Genomic DNA, 21,922 nt, shown 5'->3' with positions numbered 1-21,922 from the left:
AGGCCAAAACAGGCATTGTATCAGTCTTCCCGCTAGACACAGTCCTGTAACCTAAGGCAGGTCCAGTCCCCTGTAGCTTGCAAATTCAAATAATAAGCACGAGAGGGGCAAAAAGAAAGTGACTGGCCACAGGTGCGGTGGCTCACGACTATAATCCCAGCACTTTGGGAGGCCGAGGTGGGCGAATCATGAGGTCAGGTGATCAAGACCATCCTGACTAACATGGTGAAACACCGTCTCTACTAAAAATACAAAAAAATTAGCCGGTCGTGGTGGTGGGTGCCTGTAGTCCCAGCTACTCTGGAGGCTGAGGCAGCAGAATGGCATGAACCCAGGAGGCAGAGCTTGCAGTGAGCGGAGATCCCGTCATTGCACTCCAGTCTGGGCAACAGAGGGAGACTGTCTCAAACAAACGAAAATGTGACTGGCCAGGTGCGGTGGCTCATGCCTGTAACCCCAGCACTTTGGGAGGCCAAGGTGGATGGATCACCTGAGGTAAGGAGTTTAAGACCAGCCTAGCCAACGCTGTGAAACTCTGTCTCTACTAAAAATACAAAAATTAGCCAGGCATGGTGGTGTGCGCCTGTAATTCCAGCTACTTGGGAGGCTGAGGCAAGAGAACTGCTCGAACCTGGGAGGCAGAGGTTGCAGTGGGCTGAGATAGCGCCCCTGCACTCCAGCCTGGATGACAAGAGCAAAGCTCCATCTAAAAAAAAAGACTATTCCAGAGCTTGGCTGAGAAGCAGTACAGTCTCCTGCCTTAAGGAAACCACTTCAGCTTTCTCAACAGAAAGTGAAGGCTTAAAAGGGGACTTGGGGCCAGGCACAGTGGCTCACACCTGTAACCCCAGCACTTTGGGGGGCGGGAGTGGGCAGATCACCTGAAGCCAGGAGCTTGAGACCAGCCTGACCAACACTGTGAAACCCCATCTCTACTAAAAATACAAAATCACTAAAAATATAAAAATTAGTCGGGTGTGGCAGCGGGGGCCTGTAATCCCAGCAATTAGGGAGGCTGAGGCACCGAGAATAACTTGAACTCATGATGCAGTGGTTGCAGTGAGTGAAGATTGCATCATTGCACTCCAGCCTGGGTGGCAGAGGGACTCTGTCTCAAAAAAAGAGGGTGGGGGGCACAGGACTTGGTTGACCTGGATGGCATGTAAGGGGGTTGGCGGGGGTGGGGGGGGAACCGAGGAGGTGCTGGGACTATGGGACTTGCTCCTATGTATCCATCCGTGATCTGGTTGGCACCATGAAGGCTGGGGCGAAGGCGGGGGGCGGGGGACAGAGCTAGGTTGTAAATTGACAATTGTCCCCAGGCAACCCCTTGGTATGGGAAAGTTCCAGAGGTGCCTGGTTTAAGCTTCCGTCTTGGGAACTCATAAGCAAACACATTAGATAAGCTTACAGTGTAGACAGTGTCTGGTGGAGAGAAGGTAAAGGTTAACCGGATTCCTTTTTTTTTTTTTTTTTTTGAGACAGGTGTCACTCTGTCGCCCAGGGTGGAGTGCAGTGGCGCTATCGTGGCTCATTGCAGTCTTTACCTCCCAGGGCTGTGATCCTCCCACCTCTGCCTCCCCAGTGGCTGGGACTACAGGCGCACGCTACCATGCCCGGCTACTTTTTTATATTTTTAGTAGAGACAGGGTTTCGCTATCTTGCCCAGACTGGTCTCAAACTCCAGTTCTCAAGCGATCCTGCCTGCCTCGGCCTCCCAAAGTGCTGGGATTACAGGCGTGAGCCACAGCGCCCACCCTATAATTGCATTCCTAAAGAGCTAAGTCGGAAGTGGGGGGAAAGGAGAAAGGTAAAAATAGTTCATTTTTCAAAGAAAAATCTATTGTCTACTAGGGCCTTTGCACATGTTCCCATCTGCACTGTGCTTCCCTCTTTTTTTCTATTTATTTATCTTCCAGATCTCAGCTGCAACTGCAGTTCCTCAGGATAACCTCCAACTTCTCGAAGATACTCACCATGATTGATTAGTATGTTATACTAGGCAAGTAGTTCCATGAAGAGAAGATCTGTATCTCTCAGTCTCACTGTATGCGGAGCGGATAGCTCTAGCACCTACGATCCTCAATAAGAACAGTATTTATGCACTGAACCACCGAAGGTTTAGCCACTGCCCACTTAAGCAAGAAGCCTTCCGGAGGGACAAGTCTACAGGCGCCGCGCGTCGTAACGACGTCACTTCCGCCGGAAGGTTCTCTTGAGGAACCACTCAGATTCCTGTCACTTCTCAAAGCATCTCCGTCGAAAACATGGCTCTGCCACCCTTTTTCGGCCAGGGTCGCCCAGGCCCGCCGCCCCCGCAGCCGCCGCCTCCTGCTCCTTTCGGCTGTCCGCCACCGTCGCTGCCCTCCCCGGCTTTCCCGCCTCCTCTCCCCCAGCGGCCCGGCCCTTTTCCGGGGACCTCCACCCCCTTCCTTCAGCCTCCGCTGGCTCTGCAGCCCCGAGCTTCCGCGGAAGCCTCCCGCGGCGGTGGCGGCGCTGGCTCCTTCTACCCGTTGCCACCACCGCCGCTGCCTCCTCCGCCGCCCCAGTGCCGGCCCTTCCCGGGGACTGACACCGGCGAGCGACCGCGGCCGCCGCCTCCCGGCCCGGGGCCGCCTTGGAGCCCGCGCTGGCCTGAGGCGCCGCCGCCGCCGGCCGACGTGCTCGGGGATGCGGCCCTCCAGCGCCTGCGCGACCGGCAGTGGCTGGAGGCGGTGTTCGGGACCCCGCGGCGGGCGGGCTGTCCGGTGCCCCAGCGCACGCACGCTGGGCCCAGCCTTGGCGAAGTGCGAGCGCGATTGCGCGGGGCTCTGCGCCTGGTGCGACGGCTGCGCGGCCTGAGCCAGACCCTGCGCGAGGCCGAAGCCGACGGCGCGGCCTGGGCCTTGTTGTATTCCCAGGCCATACCGCTGCGCGCGGAACTGGCCGAGCGGCTACAGCCGTTGACCCAGGCTGCCTATGTGGGCGAGGCGCGGAGGAGGCTGGAGAGAGTCCGGCGCCGCCGGCTGCGGCTTCGCGAGAGGGCCCGGGAACGCGAGGCCGAGCGGGAGGCAGAGGCCGCGCGGGCAGTGGAACGCGAGCAGGAGATTGACCGCTGGAGGGTGAAGTGTGTGCAGGAGGTGGAGGAGAAGAAGCGGGTGAGAGCAGCGGCCGCGGATGGGGGTAGGAGTGGTGGTAGTTGGAACCTGGAGCACCAGGAGGCTTTAAACTTCCATTTCCCGGAGCTAAGCCTCTGTTCTTACGCGCAAAATGAAGCGACAGCTAACCTTCCCACCTGATACCACCATGTTAATTTTGTGTTAATGATGTAGACAGAAGTTCCAGGTGCACTGTAAAGTCCTGTAAACACAAAGTATAGGATTACACAGTGGCATTGCACGAATGACGGGTCTCCTCTATCCTGCTCCAACATTGTCCACTTACTTTCAAAACCAGTGTCTACTTCCTTGTGTCTTGTGCTGCCCTAGGTGATTTTAAGAATACAAAATATAGGCCGGGCGCGGTGGCCCACGCCTGTAATCCCAGCACTTTGGGAGGCTGAGGCGGGTGGATCACGAGGTCAGGAGTTCAAGGCCAGCCTGGCCAAGATGGTGAAACCCCGTCTCTACTAAAAATATAAAAATTAGCCATGCCTGGTAGCGGGCGCCTGAAATCCCAGCTACTCGGGAGGCCGAGACAGGAGAATCGCTTGAACTCGGGAGGTGGAGGTTGCAGTAAGCCAAGATCACACCACTGCACTCCAGCCTGGGCGACAGAGCAAGACTGTCTCAAAAAATAAATAAATAAAAAGAGAGCTTCGGGACCCTACCTTAAGGAATATATATACTCCAATTAGCTGATGGGGCAGTAGTGATTCCCCGAGGATTCCTTTGTTTACAAGTTTCAAACCATGTATCCCCAGGTTCAGCAGTAGTGTTTCGGAGCATTTACTATATATACTAGGAGCTGTGCTAAGGTCATTACATATACCAGATCTTGAATCTTTATAACAGCCTTGAGAATTAGGAAGTATTATGCTAATTTTACAGGTTAGGAAGTTGAGGCATAGAGAGGTTAACTTGCCAACAGTCACACAACCAGTTTGTGGCAGTTTCCCATATTTGATCCCAAGTTGTCTAATTCCAAAGCGTGTTGATCTCAGCCTCTTTAGGGCCAGGGTAAAACTGGAAATTGTTCAGATAGTTCTCTAAGGCATTTTCTTTTTTTAAATTTTTTATTTTTTTATTTTTTTGAGACGGAGTTTTGCTCTTGTTGCCCAGGCTGGAGTGCAGTGGCACAATCTAGGCTCACCACAACCTCCACCTCCTGTGTTCAAGCGATTCTCCTGCCTCAGCCTCCTGAGTAGCTAGACTTACAGGCATGCGCCACTACACCCCAGCTAATTGTATATTTTTAGTAGAGACAGGGTTTCTCCATGTTGGTCAGACTGGTCTTGAACTCCTGACCTCAGGTGATCCACCTGCCTCTGCCTCCCAAAGTGCTGGGATTATAGGCATGAGCCACTGCACCCAGCCATCTAAGGCATTTTCATTACCTTTGAGTGCCTCTGGGTTTCCCTTCCCTCCTCATTATTTCTATTATTATTACATTGTAATACATAATGAAATAATTATACAACTCACCATAATGTAGAAACAGTGGGAGCCCTGAGCTTGTTTTCCTCCAACTAGACAGTCACATCTGGGAGTGATAGGATACAGTGACAGATCATCAGGTTTTAGATTCTCCATAAGGAGCCCACAACCTAGATCCCTCCCATGCGCAGTTCACTTTTTTGTGCTGCTATGAGAATCTAATGCTCCCGTTGCTGATCTGACAGGAGGCGGAGCTCAAGTGATAATACAAGCAATGGGGGAGTGGCTGTAAATAGAGATGAAACTTTACTTGCTCACTTGCCTCATCTTTTGCTGTGTGATCTGGTTCCTAACAGGCCATGGACTGGTTCCCATCCGTGGCCTGGGGTTTGTTGACCCCTGGCTTAGAGATCTGTGGGAGATCATGTCAGTATAGCGTGGTGTGTGTTAGGAATTCAACTGTAGGTGCTGTAAAAGCCCAAGAAGGGACATCTAATTTACTGAGGGAATGCTTCCCAAATGATGTAATGACACGTAAGCTGAGGCTTTTTTTTTTTTTTTTTTTTTTGAGACAGAGTCTCGCACTGTTGCCCGGACTGGAGTGCAGTAGTGTGGTCTCGGCTCACTGCAATCTCCGCCTCCCAGGTTCAAGTGATTATCCTGCCTCAGCTTTCTGAGTAGCTGGGATTACAGGCATACACCCACCACTCCTGGCTATAAGCTGAGTCTTAAAGGAAAAATCAACCAGGTGAAGGTAATAGATGCAGTTCCATGGAAACAGAGTAATCCAAACGGAGAAGTGAAACAGCTTGGTGTTGGCTGTAGTGGTGGAATTACAGGCACTTATTTGACAGATGGGGGAGAGCACTTTAGGCAGGAGGATTCTCTCCACCACCCACGGTGGGGATTTTTTATTTTATTTATTTTATTTTTTAAAGAGACAGGGTTAGGGCGGGGCGTGGTGGCTCACGCCTGTAATCCCAGCACTTTGGGAAGCCAAGGTGGATGGATCACCTGAGGTCAGGAGTTGGAGACCAGCCTAGCCAACATGGTGAAACCCTGTCTATACTAAAAATACAAAAAATTAGCAGGGTATGGTGGCGGGTGCCTGTAATCCTAGCTACTTGGGAGGCTGAGGCAGGGAATCGCTTGAACCCAGGAGGCAGAGGTTGCAGTGAGCCAAGATCGCGCCATTGCACTCCAACCTGGACGACAGACAGACTCCATCTCAAAAAAAAAAAAGGGTTGGGGTCAGGTGCGGTGGCTCACTCCTATAATCCTAGCATTTTGGGAGGCTGAGGCAGGCAGATTACTTGAGCCCAGGAGTTCCAGACCAGCCTGGGCAAAATAGAGAAACCTCGTCTCTACAAAAAACAACAATTAACTGGGCATGGTGATGCTGTAATCACACTACTGCGCTCCAGCCTGGGCAATAGAATGAGACCCTGTCTCAAAAAAAATACAAAGTTTCATTCTGTTGCCCAGGCTGGAGTGTAGTGGGTTTGTCATAGTCTGTAGCTTTGAACTGGTCTCAAAGTGATCCTCTCGCCTTAGCCTCCTGAGTAGGAATAGCTAGGGAAACAAGCCATTATGCCCAGCTTCCATGATGAGGATATTGGAGACAGAGTCTTAATGAGGAGTGGCTTGAGGAACTGGGGTTGTTTAGTCTGTATGTGAACTAAGTCAAGAGTAGGATAGCAATCTTTGATATTTGAAAAGCTGTCACGTGGAAGAGATTCTTGGAACTTCAGAGCAGTGGAGCACAAACATAGGTTGTCACTGAGACCTTTGTAGAGGTCTCAGCCTTTCCAGCCACATTCCTTATCCTCCCTGGGAATCTGAATCTTCAAGTCTAGGGAGTCTGCATTTTTAATAAGAGTCTAAGCTTAACAAGGTAAGTTGGACACCTGCTCCCTGCACTGCACTTTGAGAAACACTGAGGAAGAAACAAAACCAGTGCTATGTGGAAGATACAGAGAGGAGAGGTTCCTCTTTAAGATGAAGGTTGTACCATCAGTGGAGGGGGATAACCTCTTAGCTAGAGAGGAGTTGTGCAAAGCCTAGGAAATTGGGATGTAGATTCAGTAGAGTCTCTCTTAACCTGGAAACTGATCCTTTAAAATCTAACCACTGGGCAGCTATTCTCTGCTGTAAGTTTGTTCCTAATACAAGGTCTCATGGGCTTTGTTTCTCCTCCAGGAGCAGGAACTCAAAGCAGCTGCTGATGGCGTACTATCTGAAGTGAGGAAAAAACAAGCAGATACCAAAAGAATGGTGGACATTCTTCGGGCTTTGGAGAAATTGAGGAAATTGAGGAAAGAGGCGGCAGCAAGGAAAGGTAACTGTGACTTTGCATTTTTTTCCTTGTTCCCTTCCCCTTCTTTACTCTAGTGCCTCCTACCCCAAATATTATTGAGGGAAAAATACTTGAAACTTCATGATTTTCACCTTGTAGGGTAGCTGGGTTTGTCAGCAGTAAGTCATAACTTCTGAAGGAGGAAGCCTCAGAAGATGTTTAGCCTTTGGTAGCCCAGGTGGAAAAGAGAGGCAAGTGTGGGAACCCACTGCACTGTCTTCCTGTTGACTTATTATTCCTACCCCGGGCATTTCTGGCCACACTCTTCTGAGTGGGCTTGTCATGGCTAGTCAACTTTGCCTTGTGCCAAAGTGAAAGCTTTTCACCCTTACTGGGTGCTCCAGAAAGTGTTGAAAACTTGGCATGCTTCTTCAGATACGTTTTAAATCTGAATTATTTCTATTTGAAGAGGTATGAATGGTTGGACAGGGCAGGGATTGCAGACTGTGGATTTCCCCACCTTCCCTGCATGTAACTGGTCTCTTCTTGCCTCTGGAGGAAGCACCAGACACTATAGCCAGGCAGTTCAAGCTTCTCCACAGAAATTTGTTCCAATCGTGCTGGCTTTCTAGAAGTTACCCAGTTGTGCTTTCCATTTGCCTGTCTGGATCTTAGCTGTTGTCATTCTGTTCATCTGGAGGGCCCTCAGTCCCATCTTCGCCATTTTAGGATCTCACTATTCAAAACCAAATACACGTGCAGCATCCTTCATCCTTCCCTGATCTGGACTGAAGTAACCTCCTGTTGCTTCTCACTTGCACCCGCTTTGGACCACATGCTGATATATTTAGTAGATTGTAGGCCTTTGGTATTCACCAGAGGTATTTGAGAGTGTACAAATTAGCAAATGCCACTCTAACAAATGATTTCCCCTGTGTTGTTTAAAATATAAATGAAAACTGGGATTCTTTTAGACCCTTAAGAAAGTTGTGTTGGAATATGACCATTTTGTATTCACTCAGGCTCATTTGCCAGCCAAGTGATTGGCTTCTGCATACTAGCCTTCAGAGTGGCTAATTCACACGAAGACCTCCATTGTCTGGAAACAGATGTCTCCATTGTGGTACTCTCAGGGTGCTTGTAAATCAGAGGGAAGTTAGCATCTGCTTTGTCTACTCATCTCTCTTTTTCACCAGAAAGCAAAACCTGAGAGCTATTTAATATTCCCTCACCTCCCATTCTCTATGAGGTGAGTGCTCAGTAAACTTCTGCCAAGTAATTTACCAGCATTTCCCAGTATTAATCTTCCTTAGTTTGGTCCAAAAGCAGGAGGACATTTTAGGAAAATCATGATCTATAGAAACAAACAGACTTTGTGGCTTTAACTGACTTGAGTGTAAAATGATTTGGTAAGCAGCAGCTGGTTGCATGCATACTTAAAATGAGCAGCTAACTTCTCTCTTCAAGATATGTGCACCTCCAACTAAGTGCTAAATGACGAGACTGGATGTTTAAGCAGGACCACGTTGTAAATTGTCTTATGGGCCATGGTAGAGTTCTCACTCACACTTAAAGCTGTGGGGAACCACTGAAAGTTTTAATGAAATGATGGCAAAGATCAGTGCTAGTAGAGCAGAGAAAGTTTTGGAGCGTCCAGGAGAGAGAGAGAAGGGCAGAGAGACTGGTAAGGCTATTGGGCACGGATAGTATGGAAGCATAAGCTGAGCGACGTCAGTGTAGCAGAATTGAGAGATAGTGAATAATTCAAGTGATAGTGAATAATTCAGTAATTCACAATTATTAGTGAATAATTCTCAAGTCAAAGAATTGAGAAATAATGAATAAGGATGTGTGTGTATATACCCATGTACGTATAAATAAATAACTTAGGGAACTCAGAGTACAGGAACTAAAGGGAAAAGAAATGACTTCCAGGTTCTAGCCTCACCTACTGAATAAGTGAAGACAGCTTTTTTTTTCTTTTTTTTTTTTTTTTTGAGACGGAGTCTGGCTCTGTCGCCCAGGCTGGAGTGCGGTGGCCCGATCTCAGCTCACTGCAAGCTCCGCCTCCCAGGTTTGCGCCATTCTCCTGCCTTCGCCTCCCAAGTAGCTGGGACTACAGGCGCCCGCCTCGTCGCCCGGCTAGTTTTTTGTATTCTTTAGTAGAGACGGGGTTTCACTGTATTGGCCAGGGTGGTCTCAATCTCCTGACCTTGTAATCCGCCCGTCTTGGCCTCCCAAAGTGCTAGGATTACAGGCTTGAGCCACCGCGCCCGGCCTTTTTCTTTTTCTTTTTAAAGACAGGGTCTTACACTGTCGCCTAGGCTGAAGTGCAGTGATGCAATCGTAATTCACTGCAGCCTTATACTCCCAGGCACAAGCAATCCTCCCTCCTCAGCCTCCTGAGTAGTAGGGACTACAGGTGCACACCACCACACCTGGCTAATTTTTTTTTTTTTTTTTTTTAGTTAAACAATCATTTTATTGCTTGAGTACACAGACAAATTTATGCGACCAGGGCAGAGGCTGTAGATGATTCATATTTCCAATTAGGAGGGAGGACTCGCTTGGTCTTATAATATCGAGCCAAACGGTGAATCCGGCTCTCTATCAGAGTCAGACGGAATTTAGCATCCTTATCCTTTCTGTTCCTCTCAAGATGCTTTCGAACAGCAACTGCTTTCTTAATTAAATGGTAGAGATCTTCAGGAAGATCAGGAGCAAGTCACTTAGACTTAAGAATTCTTAAGATTTTATTGCCTGTCACAAAACGTACTTGTGCAACACCATGTGAATCTCTCAGGATCACACCGATTTGTGAAGGAGTCAGGCCCTTCTTGGCCAGTTTGTAAATCTGCTCCTTCACATCGTCAGATGTCAACTTCAACCAAGTGGGGACACTGTGTCGATAGGGCAAAGCCGACTGGGACAGGCCCTTCCCGGGAGCATGCATGCGACCCATGATGGCGGTGGTCAGACAGCGAAAGCACCTGGCTAATTTTTAAATGGGTTTCGCCATGTTGCCCAAGCTGGTCTCGAACTCCTGGGCTCAAGCGATTCTCCCACCTTGGCCTCCCAAAGTTGTAGATTACAGGTGTGAGCCACTGTGCCTGGCCGATACTATTCTAATGAAGAAGGAAAACAAAGGAGGAACAGGTTTGGGGTTGACAAGTTCAGTTGGGGACCTGTTGAGTTTGAGGTGTGTGTGGTACATCCTGGATAAGAGTTCATTAGCATGTAGCCATGAGTCAAAATGACCTTAAGGAGATTGTACAGCATGAGATGAGGGCCAAAAAGACAAAATCATAAGGAATGTCAAAATCAAGGTAGAAGATGAGGAGAGCAAAAAAGAGACTAAGAGGTCAGAGAGATGGGAGGAAAAGATAGACTCCCTGTTTCCTTCTGGAAAGTGGCAAGTGCTTAGAGAGATTGTGTAGTCTTGGTGATATGGTTCAGCTGTGTCCCCACCCAAATCTCATCTTGAATTGTAGCTCCCATAATTCCCACATGTTGTGGGAGGGACCTGGTGGGAGGTAATTGAATCATGGGGACAGGACACATTCTGTTCTTGTGATCATAAGTCTCATGAGATCTGATGGATTTATAAAGGAGAGTTCCCTTGCACACGCCCTCTTTGCCTGTCACCATGTAAGATACGACTTTGCTCCTCCTTCACCTTCCGCCATGGTTGTGAAGCCTCCCCAGCCATGTGGAACTGTGAGTGAATTAAACCTCTTTTATAAATTACCCAGTTTCAAGTATATCTTTATTGGCAGCGTGAGAATGGACTAAAACACTTGGACAGGTTACTTGAACTTCTCTGAACCTTGGTTTCCTCATCTGCAAAAAGGGAGTAATGATATTACCTACCCATGGGGTGTTGTAAGGATTAAATTAATAAATATGTGTAAAGTACTTAAAACAGTCCTGGCACATAGTAAATGCTATATACGTGTTTCATATTATTATTCTTTTTATTATCAAGAAATAAGAAACATCTGTGGGAATTAGTATCCAACTGGTCATTCGTGACCTATGCTAGGGGCATTTCAGTGGAGTGATGGGGGTAGAAGCCAGACTACAATAGGTTAGAGAATGAATATGATACAAGAAAAGCAAACAGAGAATTAAACTTATTAAAAGATAGCCTGTGAAGAAAAGGAAAGAGCAAAATCAGTATCTGGCAATATGTGTGGTAGTGGTGATGGTGAGGGGTGTTATGTGTCTTCGGGTCATGGGGAAATCTTAAGCATTTTTAAAACTACTGAGAGGAGTAAGTAGAAGGGGAAGGGTCAGAGAGAAGCAGGAAGAATAGTTGATGGCTCAAGGTTCTATGGAAGGTAGGATGATTCACATCCCAGGTGGAGGGATTAACTTAAGTGAAGAAGGAACCATCTTACACAAGCATGAAAATGAAGGAGATGAAGATGGGTAGTGATGCAGATGAGTGCAAGCAGGGACAGATTTGAGGGATTTCCTGCCTGCTGGCTTTTCTCTGGGTAAATGGTTTGCTGAGCGCCAGTAGAGAAGTGGGGCTTTAGGAGAGCATTGAAGGTTTGAAATAACTGCTGTGAGGAGTGGGTGACAGCCAACCAGAGACTTGTGGAAGATGGTTGCAGGGGGTGCTGTGGGTCCAGCTGACATATATTGGCAATGGATCACACAATCAAATGACCTCTTCCAGTAGTACTGTAGCTGGCAGGTGAGCACAGAGCATGGGGCTGTTGGGGTTTTGCTTTGTGGGATGACTGAGTTTTGTGGCAAAGGAGTAGCAGAAGGATAGAATCTGATACATCAGGTCTGGAGGTTTTGATGAAGCTGCCAAATGGGTCTCTGGGGAGAAGGAACTAAAAGTACTATAAGGGAGAAAGTTGTAGTGGGGGAAGAAAATAATCAAGTTTAAGATTGAAGAGGCAGAAAGTTTTTTCTGATAATGCCAAGGACCAAAGACTGAACAAGACTGCAAGCATGTGACTAAAGGGGAATAGAGGCAAAGGCATTGGTGTCTAAGAGCTGCAGGACTAGGAGGGCAGTGAGTGGTAGAAGTGGAGAGAACCTAGAAGGTGCCAGGAGGAAGACTGTGTGAAGAGTGCTATTCCTTTTTTTTTCTTTCTTTCTTTCTTTTTTTTTTTTTTTTTTTGAGACGGAGTTTCACTCTTGTTGCCCCGGTTGGAGTGCAGTGGTGGAATCTCGGCTCACTGCAACCTCCGCCTCCCGGGTTCAAGCGATTCTCCTGCCTCAGCTTCCGGAGTAGCTGAGATTACAGGCATGTGCCACCACACCCAGCTAATTTTTGTATTTTTTTTAGTAGAGATGGGGTTTCACTGTGTTGGTCAGGCTGGTCTCAAACTCCTGACCTCAGGTAATCCACCCACCTTGGCCTCCCAAAGTGCTGGGATTACCGGTGTGAGCCACCACTCCCTGCCGAGGAGTGCCATTTCTGAGGGAATATGTTACGTTGACCAGGGAGTGATCAATGAGGGGCCGAGAGAGATGTGGGTTGGTGGCCCGGGCTTAGCAGCCCACATCTCTTCATGGGGTCTTTAGGCTAATATAGGATGATGGAGTATCTGTGTATTTGGCCATACACAGATTTTAGTAGTTGCAACAGAGACTGTGTGGCTTACAGAATCTAAAGTATTTACTACCTGTAAAGGTAAAGAAATGAAACAAAACCATTAGATTATTGCAAAACAGAGTGACAGTTTAAATTTGTCAGCGTATAAGAATTTTGTATATACTTGAAAAACATTCGCCTGGCAACTTAGAAGATAAATTTGAGTTGTTGTGTTTCTGTAGTTGAGAATGAGTGAATGGAAACCTGTTGAAGCAAAGCAGTTAGGAGAAAATCATCTAGAGAAATGTTAGCCTTGAGAGTGAGTTCCACAACCACTTAGCTATAGTGGTTGAAGGAGGAGAGAATCCTACCTCCAAATTACAACTTTACAAGAAACAGAACTACTAACCTTGAGAAACCATTATTTTATGCCATTTATCAGCCCAAACTGAAAATTTAGTGCTCAAAGCTGGCACTATTGTATAACACAAGTTGCAGCATAAATTGTTAAAACCCTGTTGAAGGGCTGGGCATGGTGGCTCTTGCCTGTAATCCCAGCACTTTGGGAGGCCGAGGCGGGAGGTTCACGAGGTCAAGAGATCGAGAGTATCCTGGCCAACATGGTGAAACCCTGTGTCTACTAAAAATACAAAAATTAGTTGGGCATGGTGGTGCATGCCTGTAATCCCAGCTACTTGGGAGGCTGAGGCAGAATCGCTTGAACCCAGGAGTCAGAGGTTGCAGTGAGGCGAGATCACGCCACTGCACTCCAGTCTGGTGACAGAGCGAGACTCCGTCTCAAAACAAAACAAAACAAACAAAAAAACCTTGTTGAAAATCATTCATTCGTTGAAGAAGTATCTATTAATTATCTTCTCTGTGTCAATTGTTAGGTAACTGAACAAATGTATAGCTTTTTTAGGAAGCAGTTTACAATACATTTTGTTAGTCTTGAAAGTAAGTATTCACAAACATTTCCACTCTTGAGAGTTTTTCTTTTCTTTTTTTTTTTTTTTTGAGATGGAGTTTTGCTCTTGTTGCCCAGGCTGGAATGCTGTGGCATGATCTCGGCTCACTGCAAGCCCTGCCTTCGGTTTCAAGTGATTCTCCTGTCTCAGCCTTCTGAGTAGCTGGGATTACAGGCACCTGCCACCACGCCTGGCTGATTTTTGTATTTTTAGTAGAGACAGGGTTTCACCATGTTGGCCAGGCTGGTCTCAAATTCCTGACCTCGTGATCCACCCGCCTCTGCCTCCCAAAGTGCTGGGATTACAGGCATGAGCCACCATGCCCGGCCAAGGATTTTTCTTAGAGAAATCCATAGGAAGGAAAAAAGTAACATGCCCAAGAATATTCATTGTATCACTATGTAACAGGATATTTGGAATAACTTTTAGGTGTCCAGGAGTATAGAACTTGATAAGTATACTCTAGTGCATTGATTTGATGAAATAGGATACAGCCATTAAATAATTATGAAGATTGGAGAAGAATGTACAGAATCAACAGGGAGAAGTGGAAATTACATATATACATAACGTTGAACTATATGAAGTTGCTAATACATGGACAAAAAGACCTGAAGAGAACGTGGGAAAGTATAAAATGGTTGATTGTGGTAATGGGATTAGGAGTTTTTTCTTTCTTTCTTTCTTCTATCTGGTATTCTTTTTTTTAAATTTTTTTTTGGAGATAAGAGTCTCGCTCTGTCACCCAGGCCAGAGTGCAGTGGCATGTTCTCGGCTCACTGCAGCCTCCACTTCCTGGTTTCAGGCGATTCTTCTGGCGTAGCCTCCTGAGTAGCTGGAACTACAGGCATACACCACCATGCCTGGCTAATTTTTTTGTATTTTTAGTGGATATGGGGTTTCACCATGTTGGTCAGGCTGGTCTCGAACTCCTGAGCTCAGGCAATCTGCTTGCCTCAGTCTCCCAAAGTGCTAGGTTTACAGGTGTGAGCCACCATACCTGGCCCTGTATCTGGTATTGCTAAAATGCATGGGTAATGTATTTTCCTTTAAAATCTTTTTTTTTTTTTTTTTTTTGAGACAGAGTCTCGCTCAGTCGCCCAGGCTGGAGTGCAGTGGTGCGATCTCGGCTCACTGCAAGCTCCGCCTCCCGGGTTCACGCCATTCTCCTGCCTCAGCCTCCCAAGTAGCTGGGACTACAAGCGCTCGCCGCCACGCCCGGCTAATTTTTTTGCATTTTTAGTAGAGATGGGGTTTCACCGTGTTAGCCAGGATGGTCTCAATCTCCTGACCTCGTGATCCGCCCGTCTCGGCCTCCCAAAGTGCTGGGATTACAGGCTTGAGCCACCGCGCCCGGCCTCCTTTAAAATCTTAAAGGACTGACAGGATAGATCACACCCACATCACTCTACATTGATTCACCTAGCAGCTTTTCTATTGTAGGGAAATTATGGTAGTGAGTGCAGAATTTGCAGTCCACTCAAGTATTCATTAAGTTAAAATCTTTTTTTCTTATGAAACTTTATGAAAAATTTTTCACATGTACAAAAATAGAATACATAAATATTCATCATCATCTATGATACCATTGTCACACCAAAAAAATTAGCAATAATTCTTTGATATCACCTAATAACCAGACTATTTTCCCGGCTGTGGCTTTAGATATGTTGGCTATACTGTTAGCTGATCTCATAGTTAAATCAGGATAATAACCATCCCAGTTTTACTGGGACATGGGGCTTCCAGTGCTACATGCGGGCAAACCAAAACAGTTGGTCAGCCTACTGTCAGCAGCAGACTGCAAGGTCAGTGTGGTTGGTTAAGTGTATCTTCCTCCCCATCCAAGTGTACACTCCCAAAATTCACACTCAGAGTGATACTGAGGGAATTTCACAAACAATGAAGTTAAGACAAGTTCCTCCCTTTAGTGAGCTCACTGTTTCAAGTGGAGGATCAAGACCATCAGAAGTAAACAAAGTGGAGGCCAGGTATGGTGGCTCATGCCTTTAATCCCAGCGCTTTGGGAGGCCGAGGCGGCCGGATCACCTGAGGTTGGGAGTTTGAGACCGGCCTGACCATCATGGAGAAACCCTGTCTCTACTAAAAATACAAAAATTAACTAGGTGTGGTGGCACATGCCTGTAATCCCAGCTACTCGGGAGGCTGAGGCAGAAGAATTGTTTGAACCCAGGAGGCGGAGGTTGCAGTGAGCTGAGATGCACCATTGCACTCCAGCCTGGGCAACAAGAGTGAAACTCAGTCTCAAAAAAAAAAAAGGAAAAGAAATAAAGTCAGAGATTAAGTGGTGTGATCCAGAGGGAGGAGTTGAGAAAGTCAGGGTAGGGTCAGAGTAATTGAATACTCAAGAACATCAAATTGAGCCTTAAAGATTGGGTAAAATTTCCAAATTTTAACTGATACATACTGTAGGTAGGACTTTGAACCTGCTCATTATAACACAGATTTTTGTGATAAGAAAAAGTGTGTAAAAGGCCATTTGGGCTGGATGCAGTGGCTCACTTTGGGAAGCCAAGCTGGTAGATAGCTTGAGTCCAGGAGTTGGAGATTAGCCTGGGCAACATAGCAAGACCTCATACAAAACTTTTTTTTTTTTTGGGAGATAAAGTATCATTCTGTCACCCAGGTTGGAGTGCAGTGGTGCAATCTCTGCTCACTGCAAGCTCCACCTCCTTCTGCATTCACACCATTCTCCTGCCTCAGCCTCCCGAGTAGCTGGGACTACAGGTACCCGCCACCACGCCCGGCTAATTTTTTGTATTTTTAGTAGAGACAGGTTTCATCATGTTAGCCAGGATGGTCTTGATCTCCTGACCTTGTGAGACCTCATACAAAAACTTTACAAATTAGTAGGTAGGGCCAGGCACAGTGGCTCATGCCTGTAATCCCAGCACTTTGGGAGGCCAAGGCAGGAGGATTGCTTGACCAGGAGTTTAAGACCAGGTTGAGAAAAATAGGGAGACCCTGTCTCTGCAAAGATTAAAAAAAAATTGGCTAGATGTGGTGGCACATGCCTGTGGTCCCAGCTACTTGGGAGGCTGAGGTGGGAAGATCTCTTTGTCCCAGGAGGTCGAGGCTGCAGTGAGTCGTGATCATGCTACTGCACTCCAGCCTGGGCAACAGAGTGAGACCCTGTCTCAAAAAAAAAAAGAAAAGAAAAAAGAAAAAGCCAGGCATGGTGGTGCACACCTGTAGTTGTAGCTACTTGGGAAGCCAAGGTGGGAGGATTGCTTGAGCCCAGGAGTTTGAAGTTGCAGTGAGCTATCATCACACCACTTATACTCCAGCCTGGGTGATAGAGTGAGGCCTGGTCTCAATAAATAAATAAATAAAATGCCAATTTGTTCTTTCTGCCCAGGGGTTTGTCCTCCAGCCTCAGCAGATGAGACTTTTGAGCATCATCTTCAGCGACTGAGAAAACTCATTAAAAAGCGCTCTGAACTATATGAAGCTGAAGAGAGAGCCCTCAGAGTTATGCTGGAAGGAGAACAAGAGGAAGAGAGGAAAAGAGAATTAGAAAAGAAGCAAAGAAAAGAAAAAGAGAAAATTTTACTTCAGAAACGTGAAATTGAGTCCAAGTTGTTTGGGGATCCAGGTATGTTGCTCTATAACCAGTGGAGAAAATGAAAATACTAGATTGACAGCTCTTCTTATCATGGGTGAACTCAAGCTAAGAGGTGGTAGGCAGCAAATGACACCTTCCAGATTTGCAATTCTATGTCATAGAACTCATGGATATGGATGAAACACATTTGCTCATTGTGTCATAATCGTAGGCTCAGCCACCTTGCCTTGAGAAGTACATTGTGGATATCAAGCATGATAACATGGTATTGTGCTTTTCTCTTTCAGATGAGTTCCCACTTGCTCACCTCTTGGAGCCTTTCCGACAATATTACCTCCAAGCTGAGCACTCCCTACCAGCACTCATCCAGATCAGGTCAGAGGGGCAGGCTCTCCATGTTGTCTTTCCCTTAGGTAGCAAGAAGCACTTGAAGAAGTGCTTACATTGTTTAGGTTTATTACTGTCTTTTTCTTAAGTTCCATAGGGAACTTAAAAAAAATTATGGGTTTATAATGTTTCCATATTCAAGGATGCTGCATACATGTTGTTTAGTCCTCATTAATCCTTGAGAAGTTGATGTCCCTATTTTTATAGGTGAAGAAACAAACTCAGGTTGTGACTTGCTGTATTATTTTATAGATGTTATAGCTGTTACATTGATTTAAAGCATTGGTTTCCTTTTCCAAATTATCTTCGGGTGCTAACCAGACCCAGGAAAAAGAAACCCTCCACTTTGTACTTGCCTGTGGAGACGGTTTAAGACCCATGCTGACTTCTGAGCTCTTACAGGTCAAAGCCCAGAAACTTGGGAACAAGGAGGCACATCTGAATCTGCAGCTCTTAAGGAGCTAGGCAGAGTTTTCAGCTCTCTGGGTCTCTCTTTCCTCACCTATAAAATGAAGACAGTGGACTAGACTGTGGACTTCAAACTTGAGCAGAAGCACTCTTCCAAAATGCAGTCTTTGAGGAAACAGTATGTAAGATAAATGGAATGAATGGGTTCCCGAGGCATTATAAATCTGTTGTTGCCTAGAAGCACTTTGTTGTTTCTAGACTCCCATAAACATTTGCTTGAGGCCTAGGGGTCTTCAAAGAGTGATTTGAAAATCACTGAACTAAGTGATCTCTGATGTCCCTTCCAAAACCTCAGCTGTTTGTGATTCTCATGAAAGAATGCTCTTTAGCATATCAAGTTTATGTTCTAAGAAAAGTTTATTTTTTGCTAATATCCAAGTTTTAGCTTTTAAACATAAGTACAGTTGATTCTCATTATTCATGACAGCTATATTCTCTGAAGTCAGTGCAAACACTGATTTCAGACTACTGAACATCACTCCTAACGGAAACATAGGGTTAGGTAGATTCCTGGGAGCCTCTGCTCACAATATTTTTGTCAGCTGATGAATACCTTGTTGTATGTGTGTTTGTGTTAAAGACACCTTATTTAATATATGTTGTTGATTTACTAACATTGAACTCACGACTAATAGTACTCTACCTCATGCCTAAATGAAGCTTACCTAACACACTTTCTCCACAAAGCACATCACAGCCTTCTTGCCATTAGGAACACTACACTTAGGGCCATTTTAAACAGTAAAGTCGTTAGTAAAAAGCGCAAAAATATGGAAAATGTGGCACTAAATAGAGAAAAGAACCCATTTATATTAATAGTATGAGCTGAAAACAAGAAGGCAGAGTAAGTATTGCCTTCTTTGATCTCAGCTGGGAACAGTTCATTTTCATGACTCAGATTTTTTTGCCACTCTGTGTGTCTACGAGTATCCATGAAAGAGCTACAAGTGATGATTTGGGGGCTACAAATAAATTTTAGTTAGTAGGCACATATGCAAAAACAGAATCTGTAAATAATGAGGATTGACTTTATTATTTGGTTATCCATAAGGCTATAAGTTCCTCAGCGTTTTTCCTCCTTTTATGTGTACATTTAAGAAATGTAGGCCGGGTGCGGTGGCTCAAGCCTGTAATCCCAGCACTTAGGGAGGCTGAGATGGGCGGATCACGAGGTCAGGAGATCGAGACCACCCTGGCTAATACGGTGAAACCTTGTCTCTGCTAAAAAATACAAAAAAAAAAAAAAACTAGCCGGGCGAGGTGGCGGGCGCCTGTAGTCCTAGCTACTCGGGAGGCTGAGGCAGGAGAATGGCGTAAACCCGGGAGGCGGAGCTTGCAGTGAGCTGAGATCCGGCCACTGCACTCCAGCCTGGGCGACAGAGCCAGACTCCGTCTCAAAAAAAAAAAAAAAAAAAAAAAAAAGAAGTGTAGTCATTTTCTTGATTACTAGAAATCAAGTTCTGTAATAGGTTAGTATATCAGTCATTTGAAAGCTAAGTCTTAGAATATGTAGTTGCTGAACATCTTATTTGAAATAAAACAGAAATAAATAGTTGTTCTATAATGTTCTTATTAAGGCATGATTGGGATCAGTACCTGGTGCCATCCGATCATCCCAAAGGCAACTTCGTTCCCCAAGGATGGGTCCTTCCCCCGCTCCCCAGCAACGACATCTGGGCAACTGCTGTTAAGCTGCGTTAGTAAGGATGCTCCAGGAGTGTGGTCCAGCCAATGCTCTTTCCAGCTCTGAATATTAGCGATGGTGCCATCTTTTGCTACAGACTAAACTGCAACGTCTGAATTCCATGTGGCATTTCCCTACCCTGAAGTTATGCTTTCCTTCTGTGCTGGCCAGAGGTGCCTCTTGAATCAGATTAATGTGGTTCTTCAAGAAAGGACTTAGGTGAACTGAAGTTTTTACCACAGGCAGTGAATGACCTTGGTTCACCAGATTTGCCTCTGTTTTGAGGGGCTTGGTCCAGAGTGACTTGTTAATTTACTCTAACTTCCTTGTGTGTTGAAGGGTAAGTACACCCCTCTGAATACAGGTGTGCGATGGGTAGATTTCACAGCCCTTCCACTAATAGTGAGTGTGAAGGCAAGCTTGATGCAGAACCTCCTGACCTTTCCTACCTGAAGAGCCCTTTGACTTCTAGGAAGAAAGGTCAAAAACATGTTATCTTCGGTTTTGTTAATCCCAGTTTTAGTGCAGCTTGGGAGGCTGCTAATTAGGAAGATGGCAATGACTAGGCTGAGTTGCCAGAAAATATGGTGGCCTAGTCTTATTATTCAGGTGGGGTACTTAGAAAACCTGAAGAGTACCCAAATTGGATTGTGTTTTCATGGACAATGGCTGTATTTTTTCCATGTTAGAAGGATCCTAATGAAAGCACCTGTTATTTTTAAGCTTTTAAGGGTCTAGTTGTTCAGAATCCCCAAGGATATTTCCCTAACCTCACTCAGTCACATTGTAGGAGCCAGTGTAGCTGTGGAATTATCTTAGGAACTCAAGCTTCTAAAACTACCCATGTAGTCAAATCTGGGGGAAAAGCAAATACAAATAATAAAATATATTTTTTATATTCATTAATAAATGCTGTTGTGCTTGGAGATGATCACTCATATAACATGTCATTTTTTTGGTTCTGTTTTGATTTGGTTTTTGCCGATTATTTTGTTATATTTCCAAAAAACTAAATAAAAATCATTTTATTTTTTAGTTTGTGCCTTTGCTGGCAATTTCTTGCCTTCCAAATCACTTAACACACACTTTCACATTGATGAAACGTATTTTCATTCAAAAATGCAAATTTCTTGAGCAGGCATTTGTTACAGGAATGTGAATCTTAAATGCCAAACTTTATCTGCAAAATCCACATCTGGATTGGTAAAGATACCGTCAATTTTGGAAATAATGTTATGTACTGTAGTTGGAAGCTTTTGGGTGCGAGATACTAATGCCTTTGTCCCTTTTCTGTTGTTTAATTTGCATTAATTTATACATTATATAGAGTTAACAGATAGGGAATGAGAGCCACATGTCTCCAAAATTTATGTCTACGCTTATAAATCCTAAAATCTGATATGATTACCCTCGTAGAACTCCACAATCCTGTGTGCCTTTTTGTTAGATATCTCCACCATTTGCTCTCTGGTGAGATGCAGGAAGAGTAGAAATAAGGTGAATTGTACAATGTGTGTTTGGTGTCTGGACAGCCTTGCCACTAAGACACCTGCTGTGAGGGCAGGGAATGTGCTACAGGGACTCAGGAAAACTCAGCAGAACCCAAGAAGGTGGCATTTAGCCACAGATGGAGAAAAAAAAAATCCCTTTTCCCTTCGGCCGTTGCAAGGTTTAATAGAGTGAGCAGGCCGGGTGTGGTGACTCACGCCTGTAATCCCAGCACTTTGGGAGGCCCATGCTGTTGGATCACCTGAGGTCGGGAGTTCAAGACCTGCCTGGCCAACATGGTGAAATCCCATCTCTACTAAAAATACAAAAATTAGCCAGGCATGATGGCAGGCGCCTATAATCCCAGCTACTTGGGAGGCTGAGGCAGGAGAACCACTTGAAGCCAGGAGGCAGAGGTTGCAGTGAGCCGAGATCACACCATTGTACTCCAGCCTGGGCAACAGAGTGAGACTCTTGTCTCAAAACAAAATTTTTTTAAAAAGTAGTTGTTTGGTATTTATTTGTAAGATTTTCCTGGTTTATTACCTGTATAGTGGTGGTGAGTAGTCAAATCTGGGGGAAATAGTCAAATCTGGGGCAGCAGTCACTGGTTCTTTCAGGTTTAGAGAGACTTACGGTAGTATCTTTAATGAACTGTACTTTCAAGAATATGAGCAGTGTTACTGTAATCATCCCACAGTCTTTTTTTTTTTTTTTACTTGGGAAAATTTCAAATACATTCAAAAATAAAGAGAATAGTACAATGATTTTTTTCCATGTACCTATCATCCAGCTTTCAAGTCATTATCAGCTCATGGCCAATCTTGTTTCATCTGTGCATCCTCCACTCACCCTGGATTATTTTGAAGCCAATCTCAGGCATCAAATTATGTCATCCGTAAATATTTCATTAT

General features: G+C 45.5%; 1 protein-coding gene and 1 pseudogene across 2 annotated transcripts; one reads left to right on the top strand and one right to left on the bottom strand.

Annotated features, from left to right (window-relative positions):
* Positions 1-2,118: 2,118 nt before the first annotated feature.
* On the top strand, positions 2,119-20,446 carry PDCD7 (programmed cell death 7). The gene is made up of 5 exons (XM_023220832.2): positions 2,119-3,137; positions 6,774-6,912; positions 16,775-17,011; positions 17,269-17,356; positions 19,414-20,446. Exons 1-5 carry the CDS (start codon positions 2,268-2,270, stop codon positions 19,535-19,537), a joined length of 1,458 nt encoding a protein of 485 aa, XP_023076600.1. The 5' UTR covers positions 2,119-2,267; the 3' UTR covers positions 19,538-20,446.
* Positions 9,317-9,853, bottom strand: LOC111548369 (annotated as a pseudogene). The gene has a single exon (XR_002733384.3). The product of XR_002733384.3 is annotated as a 40S ribosomal protein S13 pseudogene (transcript).
* Positions 20,447-21,922: the final 1,476 nt, after the last annotated feature.

Source organism: Piliocolobus tephrosceles, chromosome 6 (assembly GCF_002776525.5).
Source record: "Piliocolobus tephrosceles isolate RC106 chromosome 6, ASM277652v3, whole genome shotgun sequence".
In the NCBI taxonomy this organism is placed as follows: domain Eukaryota; kingdom Metazoa; phylum Chordata; class Mammalia; order Primates; family Cercopithecidae; genus Piliocolobus; species Piliocolobus tephrosceles.
This window is presented reverse-complemented; position numbering and strand designations above follow the sequence as displayed.

Coding starts and splice junctions, on each gene's coding strand:
- PDCD7 (XM_023220832.2), top strand. CDS start 2,268: ATGGCTCTGCCACCCTTTTTCGGCCAGGGTCGCCCAGGCCCGCCGCCC. Junction 3,138..6,773: donor AGGTGGAGGAGAAGAAGCGG/GTGAGAGCAGCG, acceptor TTTCTCCTCCAG/GAGCAGGAACTCAAAGCAGC. Junction 17,357..19,413: donor CCAGCACTCATCCAGATCAG/GTCAGAGGGGCA, acceptor GTTCTTATTAAG/GCATGATTGGGATCAGTACC.